Source organism: Dermacentor variabilis, chromosome 1, assembly GCF_050947875.1.
Source record: "Dermacentor variabilis isolate Ectoservices chromosome 1, ASM5094787v1, whole genome shotgun sequence".
NCBI classification, from domain to species: domain Eukaryota; kingdom Metazoa; phylum Arthropoda; class Arachnida; order Ixodida; family Ixodidae; genus Dermacentor; species Dermacentor variabilis.
In genome coordinates, this window is record NC_134568.1 from 98,407,372 (window position 1) to 98,428,872 (window position 21,501).

Here is a 21,501-nt window from a genome sequence, read left to right on the forward strand (position 1 = left end):
TTACCGTAGGGCTACCGTATGATAATCGGCATCTAATAACTTCAATAGTAAGTGATAATTACACCACATCTTAGAAACAGTAGTGACGTCTGCGTGCATACTCTCGATTACCGATAACTAGGCGGACGCAAGGCACCGCGAATGACTACTGTAATTACAGCGCGCGGTGCAAACCTCGCTACAAGGTAACGAGGCGACATAGGTCTCCTCGTCGCGGGAAAAGTAAATTTAGCAACCTCCACTGAGTTGAGTGAACCTAATTGCCGACGAAAGACGGATGCCAAGTGCGCTTATTACTTTAAACATTACAGTCTGCGTGCTTGATTTAGGTGCATCCCTCGCACCTTATGAAATACGTTGCGACGACGCATCGACACCTATTTAACGACGTTGGAGTTGCGGTTCCTGCCCGCGCGCTTTTTCGCTCATTGAACGGAGGCATGGAAACGCCTCGAACAGCTTTGTCGCAGCGGCTCCGGCTAGTAGCGTGCCGCGCACGGGCAATTCCTTTTCTCCCTTCTCATTGTGTACCGGTAATACCCAGCGAGAGATGGCGACAGTGCAGCTTAGCTAAAAGTAGGACTTCGCGGCAGGGGCGCCGTGGCTCCGCCCGGCGGCGCACTTCTGTAGTTAGTCGTGAGGTGGTGCTTTCACGCGCACACACAGACAAAAGAAAAATATAACGATTTTTTTTTCTTCGGCCGTACTGCGCCGCTCCCTCGCCCTCTCTCATCGCGATTAGATTGGCCGGGGAAAGAGCGTTCGCGCCCCCCCCCCCCCCTCCCCCCGGAATCGGCGGCGGCGGCAGCAGCGGCAGCTCGGTTACGCGCGCGCCGCCGTCGGAGCCCGAGCCGAGGTTTTCGCTCCCGCACACGGCGGCAGTCGGCGCTGGCGCGGTGCGCACACCGTGTGTAGCTAGCCGCCGCTGGTGGGCCCGTGTCCGCACCCGTCGCGCTCTCGCGTCGTCCGCCACCGGTGCACTCGAGCCGCCGAACGTTCGCCATCAGATATCGGGACAAGAGCTCGGCAGACCACATCTCGAGTGCGGCGGCCGGCGCTCCTGTGTCTGGTCGGGCGATGCGGCCCTGCCGCAGCGACCGGAGGTGAAACAGCCCCCGCGGGAAGGAGAAGCCGACGAACAGGCAGGCCCCGTGACACCGCGGCGGCGGTAGGTCGTCCGTGACCGTCGAGGCCCGACCTTTTCCCCGCCTTCGAGCGCGAAGCAGGCCATGGGCAAGAAGAACAGCAAGCTCAAAGGGGAAGTCGTCGCCCGGCTTGCCAAGGAAACCTACTGTGAGTACAAGCCGAGTGTGATGTCCCTTCTGCAGAGGAAACGCAAAGTGTTGCATGGCAGACACTTCTCGTCTGCGTCGATCCACACGCGAACGCCCGCCAAAGGCCTTCTGCGTGCGAATCGACGTCGAATAGTGGCACACTCGCCCGTCGTGGGTGGGCGCACTTACTCGCACTGGGCGCAGACAGTGCCGCAGCGGAGTGGCCGGAGGAATAGTGTGCAGATCCCGTGCAGGTCGCATGAGGGCCGATAAAAAAAAAGACAGCAAAATAAAACAAGACAGCGGAGACTTGCAACAGCGCTAAAAGAGGCTCTTGATGGCACAGATGTTGCCTGCACATCATTCGCGGAAACAATCGCGCGTTTGGCTCTCGAAGAATAATTAGGCAGCGGAGCGAAAAGCTCAGCGCTATTACCTATAGTTCGACTCTCGAAGGTCGGCCTCGCCAGTCATGGGATTTAGATGACACTTCTGAATGGTTCCGATAGTGGCCGGCGAGGAGGCAAACGTCAGAGAAGATACGCAAACACATTTTGGCACTTACACTGATGCGCGCGATACAACCTGGAGAACGAAACTGCGACGTTTCGAGTGCGCCCCGCGACGGTGGCAGCGATAGCAATTAGTTTAATTACCCAGGCGCGTGGAGGCAGCTGAGGAAGAGCGCGTGTGCGAGAGGAAGGGAAAGAGGAGGCTGGTGGATAGCTTTTCAATTGCAGTGCAGCGCGCCATTGGCAACAGCACAATCGCAAACTCGCCGCAGGAGAAGCAGTCGTTAGTTACAGTTAAATGCAGCGCACTGACGCCTCTATCCCGCAGTACTTCAACAAAATAATACATGCTTATATTTATCACGGCTGGCCACTTCCCCCTGTTCACTGAATACCGATAAGCTGCTCATAGGGACTCACCTGCACGCTATACTATTCGCGTGCAGCTGCAGTCTTCGTTTCAATGCTGTGAGCTTGTTGCTTCGCACAGAAACCGAGTGAACGGGCATTCGTGGAATCTGGGAAGGCGGTTTAACTACCCTATAGTTGCATAAGAATGTGCGTTGCAACACACTATTGCTTTTCCTTGTTTTCGGAAAGAACGTGTTTATCATCATCAAGCAGAACGCTATTTGGGATACATTGTTGTTCCACGTTGAAGAAAGCCAGGAGGAGGGGGCTTGTCCCTTCTCTAGGGCCCCGTCCACCTGTTTTCACAACTCGAAAAGTGCAAGTGAGTGCTATATGAACGCGGCGACCGCCACTGACGGTTACTGCATATGCAGTGAAATGCCGGGCTGACTGGCGAACCGTGTGCAATGGTTGTTGCATGCTGCAGCTACAGTGCTGCATGTATTACCTGTTTGTCAGTCGTTGATATTATGCACATTTGGATATTCAGTTTGCCCACTCCGCCACCACACCGCGCAATACGAGTTTCATGGCGCTCATATTTTAACATTTCTGCAGTAACTTAAACAGTGACATGGATCACTGTGCTCGATTGATCGACGCACTCAATCGGTGACGCAACGAAAAATAACGCCCCAATGCCAAAACTTAACTAGCGAACATAAGTTCGGCCTTCGCTGAATGACGTTCGCAGTAGTGCGCACGACATGTTCTTCGTAGAGGCAGATCTATATGTGCGACTATGCTATAGGAAAACTGCGATTCAAGAACTCGTACGATGCATGTCAGAGAGGCGCTGTTTTTAAAAAATGAAAGCAGATACCTTTTTCTCTTATGAATTTTCATTATTTCAATCTATCAGAGGCCTTCATCGCAAACGGTCCCTTACTGCGCGAAAATCTGTCGATTTACATCCTCTCCCGTAGTATTAACTTCCCAAGCGTTAGAAACCAAGTTTCTGGCAAAAAAGAAAAAAAAAATCGATTTATTTGTGGCGTGCGGCTACGTGTACAATGTAAAAAATAAATGTGGAAACAAAGGAAGAAGGGAATATTTTCTATTTCTACTACAGAAAATGTCTCAAGTTAAGAAATGGAGATTATTTCATTGGAAAAAATTACTTTTTTTCTGTTTATCGTCAAAGACAGAGATTTTCTTGATTTTCAATCATTTACCCTTCATAAGATAAAGTGAAAAAAAAAATACCATCAATACTGTGAGCGAAATTAGATTTATTCATCCCTTTACTATCCTCAATTAACATTTGTGCGCAGCTACACCGGCCACGCAAGTTCAGGCATATCTTGTACGCGCGAAGCCAGTTGGTCGTAGTTTCTGAACAAGATACGGCTACAATCAGAGCGAGTATTGACGCTAGGAGCTTCACTATATAAAATCGTAGAATGGTTACTTGAATGTGTCGCATAGTGCCTGGTGTCTTGGTGCCAGATGTCTTATGTTCACATGTCATATGTTCTACGTAGCGTCCTTATCTGTATATCTATGTTCTGTACATATACAATTGCATTCCACCATTTGACTCTTTCGTGCTACGTGAAAGCTGCAGTCATGAGCGGAGTAAAAATTACTCCATTAATGAAAAAATCGATGTAATATTTTTTTTTCTGTAAAGTTGCGTAAAGGAATGGAATATTTTGGTGAAATCACAGAAAAACAAGCTAACAGAAAACAGAAGGGAGGAGAAAATATACGTTACAAAAATTGCCGTACTTTTTCTTTCTTTTTCAGAAAGATTTTTTTTTAAGTAGGATGTATCGTCTATATGGCGTTACTAGTCAGTGGACGCTGTAATAAGATATTCACAAAATACGGTGTTCTAGCCTTTACTTGCTTTTAACTGGCTAAGTTATTCATTTTAGGACGTAGGTTTTAAACATACACTGAAGCCACGTAATAATGAAGTCGTATTCACTGAGCGGATATTTTGAAACTGGTATCAGTTTCGATCTCCAGAATCTGGCAAAAAGTTGCGCGTTGCAATTAATAGTGTCCAGAATTTCTGTAGAGTTAAATTTTGGGGATATTAGCTGTAGCGCCAGTGTATTTTTCGTAACGCACTTAAGTTGACAGAAAGTGGCACTAGTCTACGGGTTTCTGCTAAGCAGACATGCCTTCACTACGACTCGGCTTGAATCTCTCAATTTCAACATGCATCCTACGGTAAGTAATTAAAAAGTTAATTACTAAAAGTTTCATGATCAGGTGACTGAACATTGCGATTCGTCGTGAAATGAATGTCTACGTCTCCAGAGTGAACAGGCGGAATTGTGCTGTACGCCCCGGGCGAGTTTAAGCAATACCTGTTCGAACTAGAAAAAGAAATGGAAGGAGAAAGCACGGCGTGTGTCCTACATTTTATGAGTTCACGACGATGACGACGGTCTTTTCATCCCGAGTTGCTGCATTCTACAAGCTTTGTATCGACATATGCGACGTCTCCCGATAAATGATAGGCGAGCGCATATATAGCTTTAAACATCAGTCACACCGCGATGTAGGCGTTTTGCATTGCGGAAGAGCTTGCGTAACGATATGAAATGGTTTCTGCTATACAGTCTGGGTGATAGTGTTCTCAATAACGAATACGATTTAGTTAAAAGAACATGTTCTGTTCTATTTTGTTATACGGGTGTTGCTGTGGAGATGATGTGGTAAAGAGTACCTCGGCTGCTCAGTTAGGCACCAGAAAATAGCGGCATGAATTATAATGTTAAAATAAATGAACAACAAATAAAATTAAACAGATAAAGAGAACATCGCAACGGAGAATTCACTGAAGTCTCTCTGCTACCGCCCAAATAGTACATACGCTTAGCACTCCTTACATTGGCGCAAGAGTCCTCCACGCACTAAATAGATGGTAGACACCTTCGTTCAAGTTCCGTCCACAGTACAGAGAATACGCGCGTCACTTCATGTGTCACTGAACAGGTCTAATTGTCATAAACGCTTATCTGGCTCTGTGTCCACTAAAAACAGTATTTTTTAAACCTAAAACCACATAAATGAACGCGTCTCGTTTCTGTCCTTCACGAACCGATTGCAATCATTAATTGCGTTCAGTTGCCATGCAGAGAACGTTTCCGCCTCACTTTTTTTTTCTAATTGTGAGAAATTCATCCGTTAACGTTAAAACAAACAGAACAACGTGCCAATCTGAATATATGTTATCAGAATAGAAAATGTATACACTACTTTGGCGTCAGCACTTTTCGTACGCTTCAGAATTTTTTTAAAAGACGCTTTCTTATCGCATTCGAGATGCAGCTTGCCCCAAATTGATATTCAAGAGCCATACTCGCTGACAGCTGCGTGTGGCAACGAAGGGAAAGCTACTGGAGGGGAGCTGCTGCTTGTGTGTTACTGCGTCAAGTATTCCGGCAGCGTTAGACAGCGCTTCTGGTTTCTTGATTCAGATACTGAATCAGCGTAGCTTCCGCGTGCGATGATTTCGAATTTGTCCAAACGTGGAAGAGAAAAGTGTTAAAAATGAGGCGCATTTAACACTCGGTGTGACGTAATGGTTCTGCGGAACCCGCAAGGTGGAGATAAGTAATTAATGAAGGGAAAATCAGATATCCACCCGTTCGTAGCAATTGCGACAAAAGAAACCCATACGGGTTCCTCGAAAGAAAAGCCTCGCAGTTGAAGAAAAATTCGTCCTGGTCCAGGACTCGAACTCGAGACCACCGCCTTTCGGGGCAGATGTCTGATTTTCCCTTTATTAATTACTTCTCTCCACCCTGCGGGTTTCCGCAGAACTATTGCGTCAAACTCTTGCCTTTGCTTCGAGTTGTTGACAAATTCGACTTCGCCCTGCCATCTGCTAGCCGCCTGGTTAGCTCAGATGGTAGATCGGCTGCCCCGGAAAGGCGGTGCTCCCGGGTTCGAGTTGCGGACGAGGACGAATTTTTCTTCAACTGCGAGGCTTTTCTTTCGAGGAACCCGTATGGGTTTCCTTTGTAGCAATTGCTACGAACGGGTGGATGTCTGATTTTCCATTTATTAACACTCGGTGGTTTATTTTGTCCTATTTTGATTTTGTACATACGATGATTACGCCTTCTCTTCTCCAGCTTAGGCTAACGCTGATAAGAATAGCATTTTTTTCAGAAGCGCTCTCACTTGTGTGCGCTTACATTCGTAGCTTTCCCTTAATTTCCACAGAAAGTTGTTAACGAGTATCAATCAATCAATCAATCAATCAATCAATCAATCAATCAATCAATCAATCAATCAATCAATCAATCAATCAATCAATCAATCAATCAATCAATCAATCAATTAGCGACACAGTAGCCGTAATACATAAGGAATTTCTATACAGAAGAAGTTCCCAAGGTTAGCAGCCGTCGAGGGGACTTATATTAATACAACAGAACACGAACACTACTATAGCGAATATATGATAAATAATAACAAAATCAGTATGTTAGATACAAAATAAAATAATAAAATTCAACGTAGTTTCAATGTGGCGAAAGAAAGAACCACAGTAAACATAAATAGCGAGTTTAGATGCGGGTGCACATGGTAGGCTATACACGAACGGTGAACTCTATCCACCGTTCCGTGCGCATCAGTTTCAGATAGTGCTTCTCCGGTGAAGCGCGAATGCCGGGAGCTTGCGGGGACCCACCTCTACAAAGTCCCTTCCCGGACTCTCTGCGTTTCCGGGTGAAATGAAGCTACACAGCTCTTACGAGTAACCTCTCAAAAGCAGTCGATGCCTTTCGGGCATCGAATTTCGCTCCCTCTTGCGCGGGCATTTGACCCTGTGTGCTCTATACAGCTTTGATCAGCGAAAACTGTGGTACTTGCTTTATCGCGAATCCTTTCATCCCCGAGAGAGTAAAGTGAAGCAATTTTAGGAGCGGACGGTTGCTATAGGCGGCCTTTATTGAAGCGAAGCGCAAGTGCATCAATATGTCTCGAGCGGGCGCACCGATTAGTTTTCAGGCGAGAAGCTCAGCTCAGTGCATAAACTAGGTAAAAAAAAAGATAATAAGGAAAAACTATGACGCAATGTTCACCCATATGCTACTTATCGTTGAGTGGAATGTCGAGTTGCCCGCCGTGGGAGAGCATTTCGCTGCTGAGCAAGGTGGCGCGAGTCCAGCTGAAGCGGCACCAATTTCCAATGGGCGTTCATTACTAAAACCCGTCTGCGCTGTGGTTTCGGCGCACGCGGTAATCATTATTCTATGGCCCTTCATTGTACGGCGTCTCTCACAGTCCGAGGGCTGCTTTTGCGCGTTAAATCCCGTCAGTCTAGAGTGCAGAGTCTGCACAAAAGTGGCTTTGCCTCGCTGGTTTGATGGCATCAGTTGAGTTTGCATTAGCTGTTCGTGGTGCCTGCATATTTTGACACAGCATGGACCTGTTATAACTACTCCGCATTTAGTAAAGTTCCTGCTAGTAGTGAACGAGTTCGCCGATAACTATTGAGTTGTACGGATTGATATAGCACAAGAAAACCGAGATCACTTTATGGTATCCTGCTCGCCGTGTCCAGCGATGACTGGCGTTGGCTAGTAATCGACGCAGCGGGAAGGACGCTGGTGGGGATAGCAGCACTACTGTAACATTTATGACCTAATAAAACGTTCATTCAGCTCTACATCCAAGTGTAAAGTTCCATATGTTTGTTCGTTGCTTGTATACGCGCTTCTCGTCTTGTTCGCTGGTTCTTACTGCACATTTTCTGATCCTTTATTATTTTCTCCTCGTCCATGATTCTTTTTCGTGGCAAGATGACCAGCCCTCACAGTAAATAAATGTCATGTAAATTTCATAGTAAACGCACTTCCATCTCCTCCATCCAGAAGTGATTCGTTTTCTCTGCTTATACTACGTGCTGATAGTACGAGATGAACGGGTACTAAATTGCCAGAGGGCCTCCGCTTTCGTTTTTCGATGTTCTTAAGTACGATTTGTAAGAGCCTCACTTAAAGTAATACCGGTGTCACAAGGGGCACTTTATATCGTGGTCTAGCCCAATCAGAATCGATCGCGATCGAAAGTGTCTCGTGTGACCTTGGTATAAACCTCCTGATGGCGTTCACACTTAGCTCGGAATCGTCTGGCTTAATATGATCGTGTTCTGCGATATTATGTTAAAGTGCTCTCTGATCAAAGCGTCTTAAGATGAACCTTCACCATCATGGCTAGTGCATAAAACTATCTTCCACTTCATCGTAGGCTTCGATGTCAGCGTATTCTTTGTAGCTTTCGTTTTGTTGTATGCACTGCATGTTCCATTACTGCAGAGGAGTGTTTAACGCGCTGAACAAATACAAATCTTCAGCTTACGTTTCGCTTAATTTACCTGTAGGTATCGCGGACAGTAGCATTATTCACGGGGGAGTTACTTTGGATACCAACAAGATTTTTGTTTTTTGTGCAGAGCTCCGAGAATCGAATGTGGGTGATGCTTAGAAGGCCCTCGTGCTGCACTGTTGCACTGCTGTATGGCATGTTACAGTGAGAAGAAGAAATGTAAAAGGGGTTAGAAGACAAATGCTTTTATGTTAGATTTCCACTATCCACCACATAAGAGGTTCAATTAATACATTCACCACCATATACAACATTTGCAGTGTATTCCCAAGCTGGTCAACCCGCCTTACTCCTGCAAACGCTAAATCCAGATTTCCCTTTGCACATACTTCCAGAAATTAACGCGCAAAATATAGCGTGAGGCACTCGTTCAGGTGTGACGCAAGTATAAGACGAGAGACGTTTTCGCCTTGACGGTCCCAGCGATCGCCAACAGGAGGCAAAGTTGCATCAGAAGAAGCGTGGGGGGTCACTTGCTCAACACTGTTGCAATGGCAATCATATCTTTAAGATGGGGTAGCCTGGCTGGGGTTAGCTGGTATTCGCCCCCGACATGTCACCTCACTTGCGACGCCATCGAGTTTCCCACAGTAATTACTAGAGGGAACCCTGGCGCTGTGATCGTGCAGCCACCATGTAATGGGAAATACATGGATTTGTCTGCTCTTAGGGCTTGTGGATTCAGACGCTTCTGTGGCTTTGTTTACTGCACGCTTTATCTGCCTTCATTGTCCTAAATTTCAGAGCAATGTATACTTTTCTTAGTGCAGAGTTATCTGCGAACACCACAACACACTTGCTACTAATCGCAGCGTTTCAGCCTGTCAAGGTAGCCAAATCGAAACGCGCCCAGCGTCTCGACGGGCTGACTTGCCCGCAAGAAATTCACAAGGGGGTTAGTTCTATGCCGATCGTCGATGCATGCGTCCTTGGCGTAATGGTTTCAATATCGGGCTTCAGTACCAGAGTTTTTATGCTCGAATCCTGCCGCCGGACAGCTCTAATAATGTTTATTTATTTATTTATTTATTACACAGTACTTTGTCACGAAGCCGTTTGAAGCTATAAAGACGAAGTTTAGGCAAATCCACGTACTTCCCATGTTTACCATGCTGGCTGAAACGTCCCGATTGCATCTCCCATAGACACTAGCGTCGGAGTTCTCTCTAGTAATTATTGCACGAAACTCTATGGTGCCACGCCAAAGGGCACCGCAAGATGACCGCTTCTGTTGAAGCTCCAACTTCGGCTGTTCGGCCAGCTCACTATTATCATTAGGTACACCGCAAAACGCACACGTTAGGACACACTGAACGCAAAAAAGACGGTGTACTCGAGAACCAATTAGTTCATTCTCACGGCTTCTTAAAAGAATAGCACTGCCGTCGATAATAATTACCGTCACCTTCTCAGGCGCCGCAATCAGCGGCTGTCAACGGTACGAGAAATGTGCTTTTGTTGCGCGTTATCTTTCAGTGAATGTTTGGCGCCGCCAAGCAGAGCACTAACCTCCTAGGTTTTTGAAATCAGTCTCGGGGCACAAAATACGCGATTCGGACTCTTTTTCTTCTTTTCTCTCTTTTTTGCGCTTAGTCAGCGCAAGACGGTGCGTTCAGTGTACTTGCGTAAAAATATTTTCGCGATGCTTAGCAAAAGCTGGCCTTGTTAATGGTTCAGATGCGTCAATATCCTCACCTGGTCTTTTTTAAAAAAAGCAATACACTCAGAGAAATGTGACATTCTGACTATTTTCTTACAGAAATTTGGAGCTGTAATCTAGGTGATCCAATGTGAATACGCGCTTTGTCAATTCTCTTACCACCAGTCCAGTTATATATACCGAAGATGAAAAAAAAAAAGACTAACTAAGCTACTGTCAAGGCGTGGAAGCTAAGCCTCCTTCATGCAGACACAGGCGCGCTCACTAATTAACTTTGTTTTTGATACGTACATTAACATTTCTCCGTATCTGTGCAGCCAATTCGTAAACTGCAGGTCATTGATAATGACGTGGTTACTCATTCTTATTAAGGTGCCTCGGCTGCTTTTCAATAGGTCACTTTCAATAAAGCTATCGCTAGAATTGCGGTGATAGCGGAAATGCGAGAAGTTTACCTAAGTAGCGCGCATCGTGCTTCGAACGTGTGTGTGTGTGTGTGTGTGTGTGTGTGTGTGTGTGTGTGTATATATATATATATATATATAATATGTAAAGTAGGACCGAGCACGGAAGCAGCGCGACCGCTGTTCGCGTTGTCGGCATCTATACACCCGGATCATGGAACACAATTAGTACATGACCGGGGTAGTTGGAGAAGTATGGGAGTGGCCTTTGCCCTGCAGTGGGCGTAACCACGCTGATGATGATGATGATGATGATGATACACCCGGATCTACACTGCATCCTTAGGGCAATTTACCTCAGTATTGTCGTTTGTAATCCCTGCGCATGCGCTATACTAGTACATTAGACGTAATGTCTTTCATTGTTTGATATATTCACGACAATGCTTTCCTCGTTTCTAGTTTGCAGTGTTATATCCCTAAATTGCAATGCGGCATTCACAAAAAAGAAAAAGGGAAAAAGCTCTTACGATAATTTGCCCGCGATCGTGAGAATTTGCTTTTCAAAAATTCGTGAGCTTACACGTCTCGCAAGATTAGTACTTTAGGCTAGGTATGTGCGAGTATTCGAAATTTCTAATACAAATCGAGTAGTCTCGATTCGAGAATTCACTATTCGAAGTTGTCGAATCTTTGTTTCGCTTGAATACTATAAGGGACGACAACAGTCCTTGTAGTATACAGGCAAGATAGCCTGATGCAAACGAAGACTCATAGGAGTTATTATTTATTTAAGCAAGTCCTCATTTGTTGTACAGACGATCGAGTTCCTCAACAAACACACGGAGGAGTTTAGTTATGCATAATAATTACCAGTCCTTGAGCAAGCATGTCTCATCTTAGGCAGCCGAAGAATTCACTGTTTCGATTTAGGCAAATAAACATATATTTGACCAATCTCGTCATGTTTGTATTCCATTAATATGATGCACCTTGCTGTAGTATTGTCCTTTGCTGTCAGTGAGCCTTATACACACGGCTACATGAATCTGGGATCCATGTTTTTTATTAATTTCAGGGTCACCGTACACCAGATGTGATCGCACTGTATCACGGTGCGCATGTACCGAATAATGTAAACAAGCCTTATGTTCCAGTACAGTCTCCTCAAAATTTTTAACATTACGTTTTCAGAAATTGGAAATATGCGATACTGTATTTGACATTGGACGGTCGGTTTTCTCAAGTACTCGTATTCGCGATTCGATTCAAAAGTTTTGGTATTCGCTCAGCCGTGTACATTTATATCGTTTTGCCCGTACTCGCTACGAATGAGAATCAAAGTAAAAGCGCGACAGAGGGAGGACGCGTCGAGGCACCGCACCGCGTGTCACATCCTCTGGCGACGGGACTGCCCAAGATGACCGTCTTTATGTGCATGCATGGCTGCTTTATCTGTGCAGCATTAAACTTCATTTTGATCTATCTAAGAAACATCGTTTTTTTTTGCTCACGTGCCAGAAAATTCATTTCTTCCACCTCCTGACAAAGCCGTTGCACACGTGATACGGCCATGCAAGTCGATAGCACTCTGCAGCAATTCACCATATGTGGCAGGATAAAATTTACTGTGCGGAACTGGTTCGAGAACAGGTTCAGTGTGGCGAACCGGTTCGCGATCCATAATAAATTTTTATTTCTTCGAACCGGAAGTGAACCGAAACGAAATTGGAGCGCGCCGAACCCGAACCAAACCGATATTTTATTTCGGTTCGCGACACCCTGGTTAAGATTTAAGCTCCATCCCCGCCATCTCAATTTCACAAGTGCACTGAGAAACTCGAAAGTCCAGAAGGCCACACACTGTCGAAGTACACGCACCATAGGTAGCTTGCCGCTACCGAAGACTGCATTTTTATTGTTTACCTATGCTGCCTGCGGCCAAAACCGCGCGTCTGCCAGTTACATGTCGTAAACACACGCCGAGTGTCAGTTATCGCTGCGCTGTCTGTAGATTTTCACTCTCCACTTATGCAAGCGTTCCGCTTTAAACCGAGGCATCGCGTACATTATTTTCTGCGTATAACTTAGTCCGTTTAAGTGGTCAACCGTGCGCCGCGGTAGCCTAGCGGCTATGGCGTTGTACTGCTGAGGTCGCGGGTTCAAACCGGACCGCGGCGGCGGCATTCTGGTGGGGTCGAAGTGCAAAAGCGCTCGTATATACTTAGATTCAGGTGCACGTCAAAATACTCTAGGTTGTTAAAATTAATCCGTAGACCCCCCACTACGGTGTCCCTCATAATTACATCGTGGTGTTGCCGCGTAAAACTGTAGTATATATATATATATATATATATATATATATATATATATATATATATATATATATATATATATATATATATATATATATATATATATGAGTATGAACAGTTAGCTCTAGCGAAATTACTTGTTCGATCATTGTTGATTACTTCGTATCCGTCTTGCTATGAACCTCTTGTCTTTGAATTTGTTTCGGGCCCTGAAGGTTGGTGTGAGCGGACGGTGACTTGCTAAGGTAAATCTTAAGATAAATTGAAAGCGCAGCTAGGGAAAATACATGGCCAAATACGGCGCGAGAGAAAACAAACCTGGCAAAATAACCTTTATTTCCCCACGACACAAGTATGCTCTATTAATGAAAATTTCTCGAAGGTGTTCTTTTGGTCTCCTTAAAACGATCTTTTTGATTTTTTTCCCCTCACGATACCAAAAGACCACTAAAAATGGCTCTGCACCTTCTTTATCTTTTGTTTATATATATATTCCGTCATTGAAGATAAATATGTACAAGGTGTGGGAGAGGGCATAAAACAAAATGTGCCAGTGCGCGCTCGTCATGCTAATCCGGGCAGGACTTGGTCGGTAGCATATGGAGAACGCGGATTTTCGGTTGCCATTGCCGAACACGACAACTTACGGTTCGTCGCCTAACCTTTTAAGTCTGCAGCTCTCGTGTATGGGCCGCGCCATGTTCAATTTCACAAGAGAGCTGAGGAAAAGAAATGCCGCCGGCAGGAGAAGAGGCACCCTTTGGCTTACTCACCGGCTTTGAGCAAAGGTGGACATGCCTCTGGATGCGATATTTCTGAAAGAGGCGCTTCAGCGCGAATTTGCATTTATAGTGGCAGCACGCATACAGGCGTAGATGTGTGTTGGCTTGCATGTATTGCAGTAAAGCAGGGAATGCGATGTAAGCACGCTAGCAAATCTCGGTGACCGACGGCCCATGAATTCCCCCCCCCCCCTTTTTTTTTTCAGCATGAGTTTTCAAAATGTCGTCTGCAGCATGCGTGCTCGATAGACGTTAAAGGTACTTGCACGTTATTCGCGGAGACAATGACGCAATTTCTCTTTCCAAGATGCCTGTCGAAGCATACGCTAGCTGTGGCTTTTAACAACAGCATGTGTCTACATCACGGTGATACAGTACTGTGGATGCAAGTTTCAGAATGCAATAGAAATCGATTTTGTGGACTGAATTTGCCATCGATACGGCAAGCTTTGATTGGCATCTTGGCTATACTCGTCGCTCCAAGAAAAGGTCCTCAAACGTGGCTGAGAGAATCTGGAACGCTATTCGCCGAGCTCTTCTATCGTAGTCATTCGTCTAGAACCTAACTTGAAGCTAGCTATAACGGAATAACCAAATTCGCAACGCCATCCAAAGCGCGAAGGTTCATTGCGGATTATTAAAACATTACTGTTATAACAAATAGTGTCATCCCCAAGCTAAAGACAAATACTTTAATGATACGCTCCCTATTCTTATGAAAACGGACCCTCCAAGAACTATGGAATATCCTGAACCCTAAAAGTATCCACTCGATGTACCGGTATTGACGAGGGAAGGCGGCATCACTTTACCGGTAAAGAACTGTGCCGAAAAATTTAATAAACACTTCACTGAAGAATTCACTAACAAATGTCCACTAAATGATTCGCTGTTGCTGTCACAGCTGTCCATTTCACACCCTTTCGCAGCAATGCTAATTACGGAACACGGCGTAGCTAGCGCTATCAGTCGGCATCCACACAAAACCAGTCCTGCTGCAGATGGCATCAGCGCCAAACTATTTAAATTAACCTGACATCATTCAGCTAACCTGCTCACATCAATCTTCCAGCAATCCCTTGATTCTGGCTGTATACCGACCGACTGGAAATCTGCATATGTAGTACCTATATTTAATTTAAATCTGGAAACAGCAATCACCCTAACAACCACAGGGGGATGTCACTTAGGTCCATTTCGTGAAAGATACCAGCGCACTTCATATACTCGCAGGTGATGAGTCATCTCAGCCGTACCAATTGACTTCTTAATACCCAGAATGGTTTCCGCGAAAAATTACCATGTCAGACACAACTTTTCAAACTTTTGGCAAACCTGACACTGCTCTACATATGCCCGTCTACATCGATGTCATTTTCATATACTTTTCAAAGGCTTTCTACCGCGTTCCCCATAATCGACGTAATGCGTAATATGCGTCTCGGTGAGAGAACGACTCCATCGATCAAAGAATTTCTAAACAGTCGGTGTCAGTCAGTTGAACTTAACCTTTACATGGCTAATCCGACTCGAGTAACATCTGGGGTGCCACGAGTGAACGTGCAGGGCCCTCTTTTTAGTTTACACGAATGACATGACATCTGGCATATGTTCGTCAATCCGTCTTTTCGGGGACGATTCTGTAATTTATAAGTAAATAACTTGCACAGCCGACGTCGTAGAACTGCAGTCTGATTTCTCAAGGTTGAATGAATGGGGCAGTAATTGGCAAATGAAAATTAATGTCGAAAAACCGAGCACTCACGATCTCTTATAAAAGAAATAACACTGTAATAGAAAAAGTCCACATCATTGAAGTACTTGGGCGTCATACTTCCCATTTCAGCCGGGTTGCTCATATCGAGCATGTACTAATGCTTTCAAGAAATTGGCTTCCTTAAACGACGCTTGCATCTCGCTAATAAAGATAAGACTGCGCGCTCTCAATTAATTGATTCGGCGCTCTGTAGAATACGCTATCATATGACATCTTCAACTGGTAGGTCTTACTAACATGCTCGAAAGGGTACAGAATAAAGCCGCGCGGTTTGTCCCATCATCCTATTCACGTTTCATAAGCGTTTCATCACTAAAAGCAGAACCTGCTACACGTGTCATGCGCAGGCAACATACTCGGCCTATCGTTCTTTCCCGCACTTTACCACAGCAACGCATCGTTCGCCCAATGGCACAATTTTCCAGCCCCTCTTACTTAAACCCGTCTCGATCATGCGCACAAGGTAACGCCCATTTTCGGCCTGGCGAAGGAGTTCCAAAATTCACCTTTAGCATTATGTGTAAACGAATGGAACTCACTTCCGTCTAACATCGCCGAGGTATCAGATCATTCAACGCTTCACTTAGCGCTGCTGGGCTATTCACAAAGTGATAAACATCGCTTGCCTGTATCTGCCTGTCTTCCTTTTATTTACGGTATTTGTACGCGATATGTATGCAGTGTTCCAATGTATATCATCCAACGTATGGTTTGGTATGGCTTTATAATAAGATGTTCTGTACTCATCAATGTAGTCGATTTTTTTTAAAAACCATGATACTCTAGACACCTTGGTAAAAATTACTCGCGGTTTCCTTTTTCTTGTTTTGTTAGTATTCTTGTCTTCGATTTATATGGTTTATAAATGGGATTTATATCCTCATTGCATTGAGTTGCCTAGGCCGCCAGCAACTCAGCGCATGTGCCTCCCCGTCTCCCCTCCTCTCCTCCGCTTTCTGCCTCCTGGTTCCGCTGCACCCTTGTCTTGCGAGAACGCCTTTCTTTCATCTCCCGCTGCGCTCCGCGTTCGCTGTCATTCTTCGCGGCGCTCGTTCACTCGGTTACGCCGAAACAACGCCGACGCTCGCCGCAGGAATGGGCACCCATAAGAGCTGCGCTCTAAAACGCGCAGAACAAGTATGACCTCATCGTTTTCGTCATTAGCGTGCGGGTTCTATCCAACACTTGAATCGCCGCTCGCGGTGGTACATGCATCCAGCGAACAAGCCGTGTCGCGCGCTGACTCGCGCGCTCTGACGGCAATTACAGTGTCACCCGCAGGACCGGCAATTTTATTGCTCTTTCCGCGTTGTTCCGGGAGAGAGAAAAAGGGACGGAGGATTAACAAGGGGGCACAATTTTTTTGTGGACAGCTGCGGGCAACGCCCGCATAGCCGCTCTGCGTATAACGGCGATGATTTTCCAGCTGAGACACGCGTTGTTGGAGGCGACAGGCGGAAGTGATTTACGCGGCCAGCGTTACGCCCTGGCCGTTTCAAGCCGTGCTTCAGACGCTAAGTTGGTGCCACCGCTGCTAGGGGCAGCAGGAGAATGCGAAGTTTGTTCGCTGGATGCGTTTCTGCAGAAACAGCTTTTGTTTTGCCGTACCTTGCGTTACGTCCTCCCTGTGCTAGGCCGTCCGAGGGTCGAGCTTCCATATGCGCCGTCCATCGACTTGCGCAAGGATGACAACATCGCCACAATGGAGGAGGCTGCCGGGCATTGTGCTTCACTAAGCTCCGTGTCAGCTTTTACAGTGAGCTAGAGGCGATTGCGGAACGTTCGGAAGGTTTCGGACCGCCTAATGTCGCGCACGTTCTCGTGCGTTCGGATATAATCTCGGGCGCTCTTACAAAAGCGAGTGAGGTTTTTATTTTCGCTTTTATTCTTGCTTTTTTTTTGCGGTTGAAGTAAACCATGAGAGAATTCAATGTGTGAAGAAATCAGTGTTGAGAACTCATGGAACTCAAGAGAAGGGTCCTTAATCATGTGCTGGGGAACTGTGGCGAAATACATTTTGCTTTTTCTCTTTGTGTTCTATTCTTATTCTAGGGATCTTAAAAGCAATAGTCGGAAGTCAGTGTTTTCTGTGATTTTTTAAAACTATATTGCCACAGTAGCATGTCGAGACTTCGAGCTATTTTCCTACACGTATGTCTTCTAAAGTAATACGCCTGTCAACATATTAACATTTCACGTCAACATATCAACGTTCCCTTCTTCTTTTGAAGAAAAATAATATGCGTTATCCATATATGGGTATCGATGACTCAACGCTCAGCTTTAATTTTCCCGGATAATTTGTGGCCACTGTAGTGATCGTGCGTTGGTCCCTCGGTATCAGTCACTGACCCACATCACGGGGCACGAATATGCGGCGGTTGATTGACGACTTTCGCCTTTAAACTCAAACCACGAGAGGTGCAGCTGCTAGCAAAGGGATTGTCGTGGGGAGATAATGCAGCTGCTACAAGAAGCCCAAGTCAAGGAGGGCAAGTGAATTGCGAAGCCCGTAACAAGTCAAAGCGCGTGAACTGAGAGGGGGACGGGCTCTACAGTCGATGACGTGCGTGTGCTATTGTCTCTCCCTGCCTGTCTCTGGGACAAGACAAGTACGGAATACCAACGGGCCCAAACTGCCACACCGATCTCGGATATTCTAGGTCCTCGGTGTGTTTCCCTCCTTCCGGGTTCAGTGACGTTGCATGTGCTTTGGGTCAAGCTCTCCTCGGATGAAGATTGCTGCAGACCTCCAGATTGTCCAAAAAATGGCATCATCTGTCTTCCTAGCGTCTAATTGGCCGCAGATGTCGTCTATTTTCTAGAATCGGAAATCGAGGAAGACGACATGACGGGGAAGCCGGAAAGTGTTTATATATATATATATATATATATATATATATATATATATATATATATATATATATATATGGTTTCTTCGAAGTTCAGCACGCAGGACCCGACGTAACATACGCAGGAAAGAGACGACGAACTTTTTGGAAGACTTACTTACTAAACGTTTTCGGCTGGTCCACCAGCCGAAAACGTTGAGTAAGTCTTCCAAAAAGTTCCTCGTCTCTTCCATATATATATAATGTTTTGTTGAGAGATCGGCAATTTGAGTTTGAACGCTTCTCATCGTCATTCCTATGTTCTTGTGTGTGCATATTGGAGCATAATGTAAAGATAAACGTTGTTTTTGAAATAGGTCCTCAGTGTATGGCGAAGGCTTGCAATTCTTACTCCAACACGATGCATGAAGTCTGACGTCCACAGTCCGGCGGTCGCAACACTACCTTAACATTGCATTTCGTCGTCGCGATGATGTGTTGATCATAATGTTATGTTTCTGAAGGTTCCGTGGGTTCTTTTCTACAGGGACTTAATGCAAAAGCGCCATTTCTAGACAATTTTAGTGTAGACTGAAAATCCATAGGTAGTCTAATTTATTACGGCGCCCCCCCCTCCACTTCGGTACGACGTATCGCTTAGCCTAAGCATTCCTTTGTGGTGTAAAAAATCAATCAATCAATCAATCAATCAATCAATCAATCAATCAATCAATCAATCAATCAATCAATCAATCAATCAATCAATCAATCAATCAATTCAGACTTTGAGGGCCTTCATTATGCCGAACGCAGTGTTTACGATGGCTATTTGCGAGACCGAGGGCTATAGTAAAGAGCACTTGAACTGTTATTTGAACAGAAAACCTGCCTAGTTGAACAGTGCAATTATTTTCCTGGTCCTGGTAAAAGTCCTTTTGGAAACTGAAGACTCCCTAGGCCGTTTCTGCAAAATTTGCTGTATTCAGAAGGTGCTGTCCTAAGTGGAACACTATTAGGGGAGAGAATAAGTTCAAGCCAGGGGACACGAAGAAATATACCAAGAGGATCTGATAAAACAGTCGAGCCAATCAGGGCTACAACAGGAACATCTTGGAGTCCGATTAAATAACACCGTAGCTCCGAGCTTTGTTTAGCGAAGGTTTAACGCCCAAGCATATGGAAGTGAATGGAAGGCAAACATAGCCCCAAGTTAGAACCATTTATTGGAACACAAGGGAAGCATGCAATCCACCGACGGCAATCATTGTGAAAGATATGCAAGCGCATTAAAGAACAAGATCAATCATGGTCTGCTGTCGTTCTTTGTGAATCAGGAATATCCCGTGAAAGAATATCGCACTCTTATATATATATATATATATATATATATATATATATATATATATATATATATATATATATATATATATATATATATATATATATATATATATATAGTTGCTTGACTAAACAGTGGACTATATCAGGCATACTTGATGAAGAACAAGGTAGGGAGATACACTCATCAGCGGAACGTCGGCAATCCTGTTTGATAAGGAGCTTGTTGACGTCTCGGAGTGATTTCTCACTGTCGGAAATTATGTTCATTACGTTCAAGTTATACACGATTGCTTGGGTTGTAATGTTTACACTTCCCCATCGATAAAGTGTTTTAAGTTGGCATTTTGTTTATCCTCTTTGCTTCGCGTCCTATCCTTGAGCTGTCATCTTAGGCCTTCGCGAATCATGCACCAACCGGCCGAAGTAATCAGCTTACCGGGCCATGTCGATGTTGAAGCAAACGCCCCCAATGCAATTTGCTGAGAAATGTGTTTCTGGAAGAACAAAGAAAATTACACCACTGCTTGGAACAGAAAGACAGGATTACTCCTTAAACTTTGCTCACGGCCGCATGAATATTGTGATTCCTAACCCTTATTGTTATCTGCAGAAAGGCGCTGGCACATATTGTGCTCGCTCCAACTTATCTGCATTGCCCCTTTTTGCTGCCGCCAATGTTGCAGCCCAGTTTAGCAACGCCGGCTCCATCTAAATCCCCTTCCCGACATCGCCTTGCCTCTCGTCTCGCAGCTGAAGCTGACGGGACGGGGCCGTTTCCGAGCAATTCTCGCGCGTGCTTTCCGTCTTATGAAACGGTAGGCACGACAGAGTGGATTCCGCAAAAGCGCCCGCTGGCGCGAAACGTTCAGCCAGTGAAGGCGAGCGAACGTCGCGATTCGGTGCGGTGGTTAATCCCTGCTGTTCTTTCCCTCTTATTGCCGTCTTACAAATAGGGGAAGACGTTTCGTAAGACGCAGCAAACAGCCCAAAAAGGAGGCTCGAAATTAGATGACTTCGCGAAGGAGTGTAAAATTGTTCGCCGTATTCTTTCCTCCGTTTACTTAGCAATGGCGGCCACCTAAAATTGGATTCGAGCGTTGAGGATACTTCACCATCAAAGATTGGGGTCCTTGGACAACAACATGCGGGTTGTCTCAGCACAGCGCTCTTTAGTTTTATTGTAATAGGAATTATCTGGATACTCCAGGCGCATTTCTGCCATCGCCGTCGCCGTGACATTCCGTATAAAGTCCAAGGGTGATAACAGTCGTTGCACGCCGTATGCTGTATGTGCGAGTGAAAGCGCGCGAGGGTGAGCCAATGATGGCGACTCGTCTCATGCGCACACAGGAGAAAAGGGGGGAGGAAGCGCGCCGTCTTCGGTTGCGCGCAAGGCACCGAGGGTGGGCGTTCTACTCCGGCGGCTGCTGCGTATGGCCAGAGTCCTTCCATTTTTTTGAGTCCTTCGAAAAATGGAAGGACTCTCGTATGGCGCAGCAGCGCGTGCCCTATTTGAAAACCATCTGCGATGGGGACAGAGAGCACCAGGTACTGATAGCTTCATGTGCGCTGTGTTTTCGCCGCTTAGTTCATGTTGAAGAGAGAGGCAGCACGAAGGTCAATTCGTTCGCTGCTGCTGCCGCACTTCTCAGTCAAGTTTTTTAAAAGCGAGTTTCGGCGATCATCCAGTGAGATGTGTTCACGTTTGCTTGTGCGTGCGTGACACCATGCCTGTTAATTTATCTAGCAATCCAGACGCGTCGCAAGAGCGCGTTTGAGTGGTCACGGGTGAAGCACGCTGGTACCGCAATGATGTGATGTTTCTGTCACGAGT

The 21,501-nt window shown here is 45.6% G+C and overlaps 1 protein-coding gene across 1 annotated transcript in view; it reads left to right on the top strand.

Moving 5' to 3' along the window:
- The first annotated feature begins 801 nt into the window (after nucleotides 1-801).
- The window catches only part of LOC142581548 (frequenin-1-like), a 325,333-nt gene continuing 304,633 nt past the window's right edge, over nucleotides 802-21,501 (top strand). Inside the window, exon 1 of the mRNA XM_075691216.1 lies at nucleotides 802-1,293. Within this exon, the coding sequence (XP_075547331.1) occupies nucleotides 1,230-1,293 (64 nt within the window). The 5' untranslated portion in view covers nucleotides 802-1,229. The remainder of the gene's footprint in view (nucleotides 1,294-21,501) is intronic.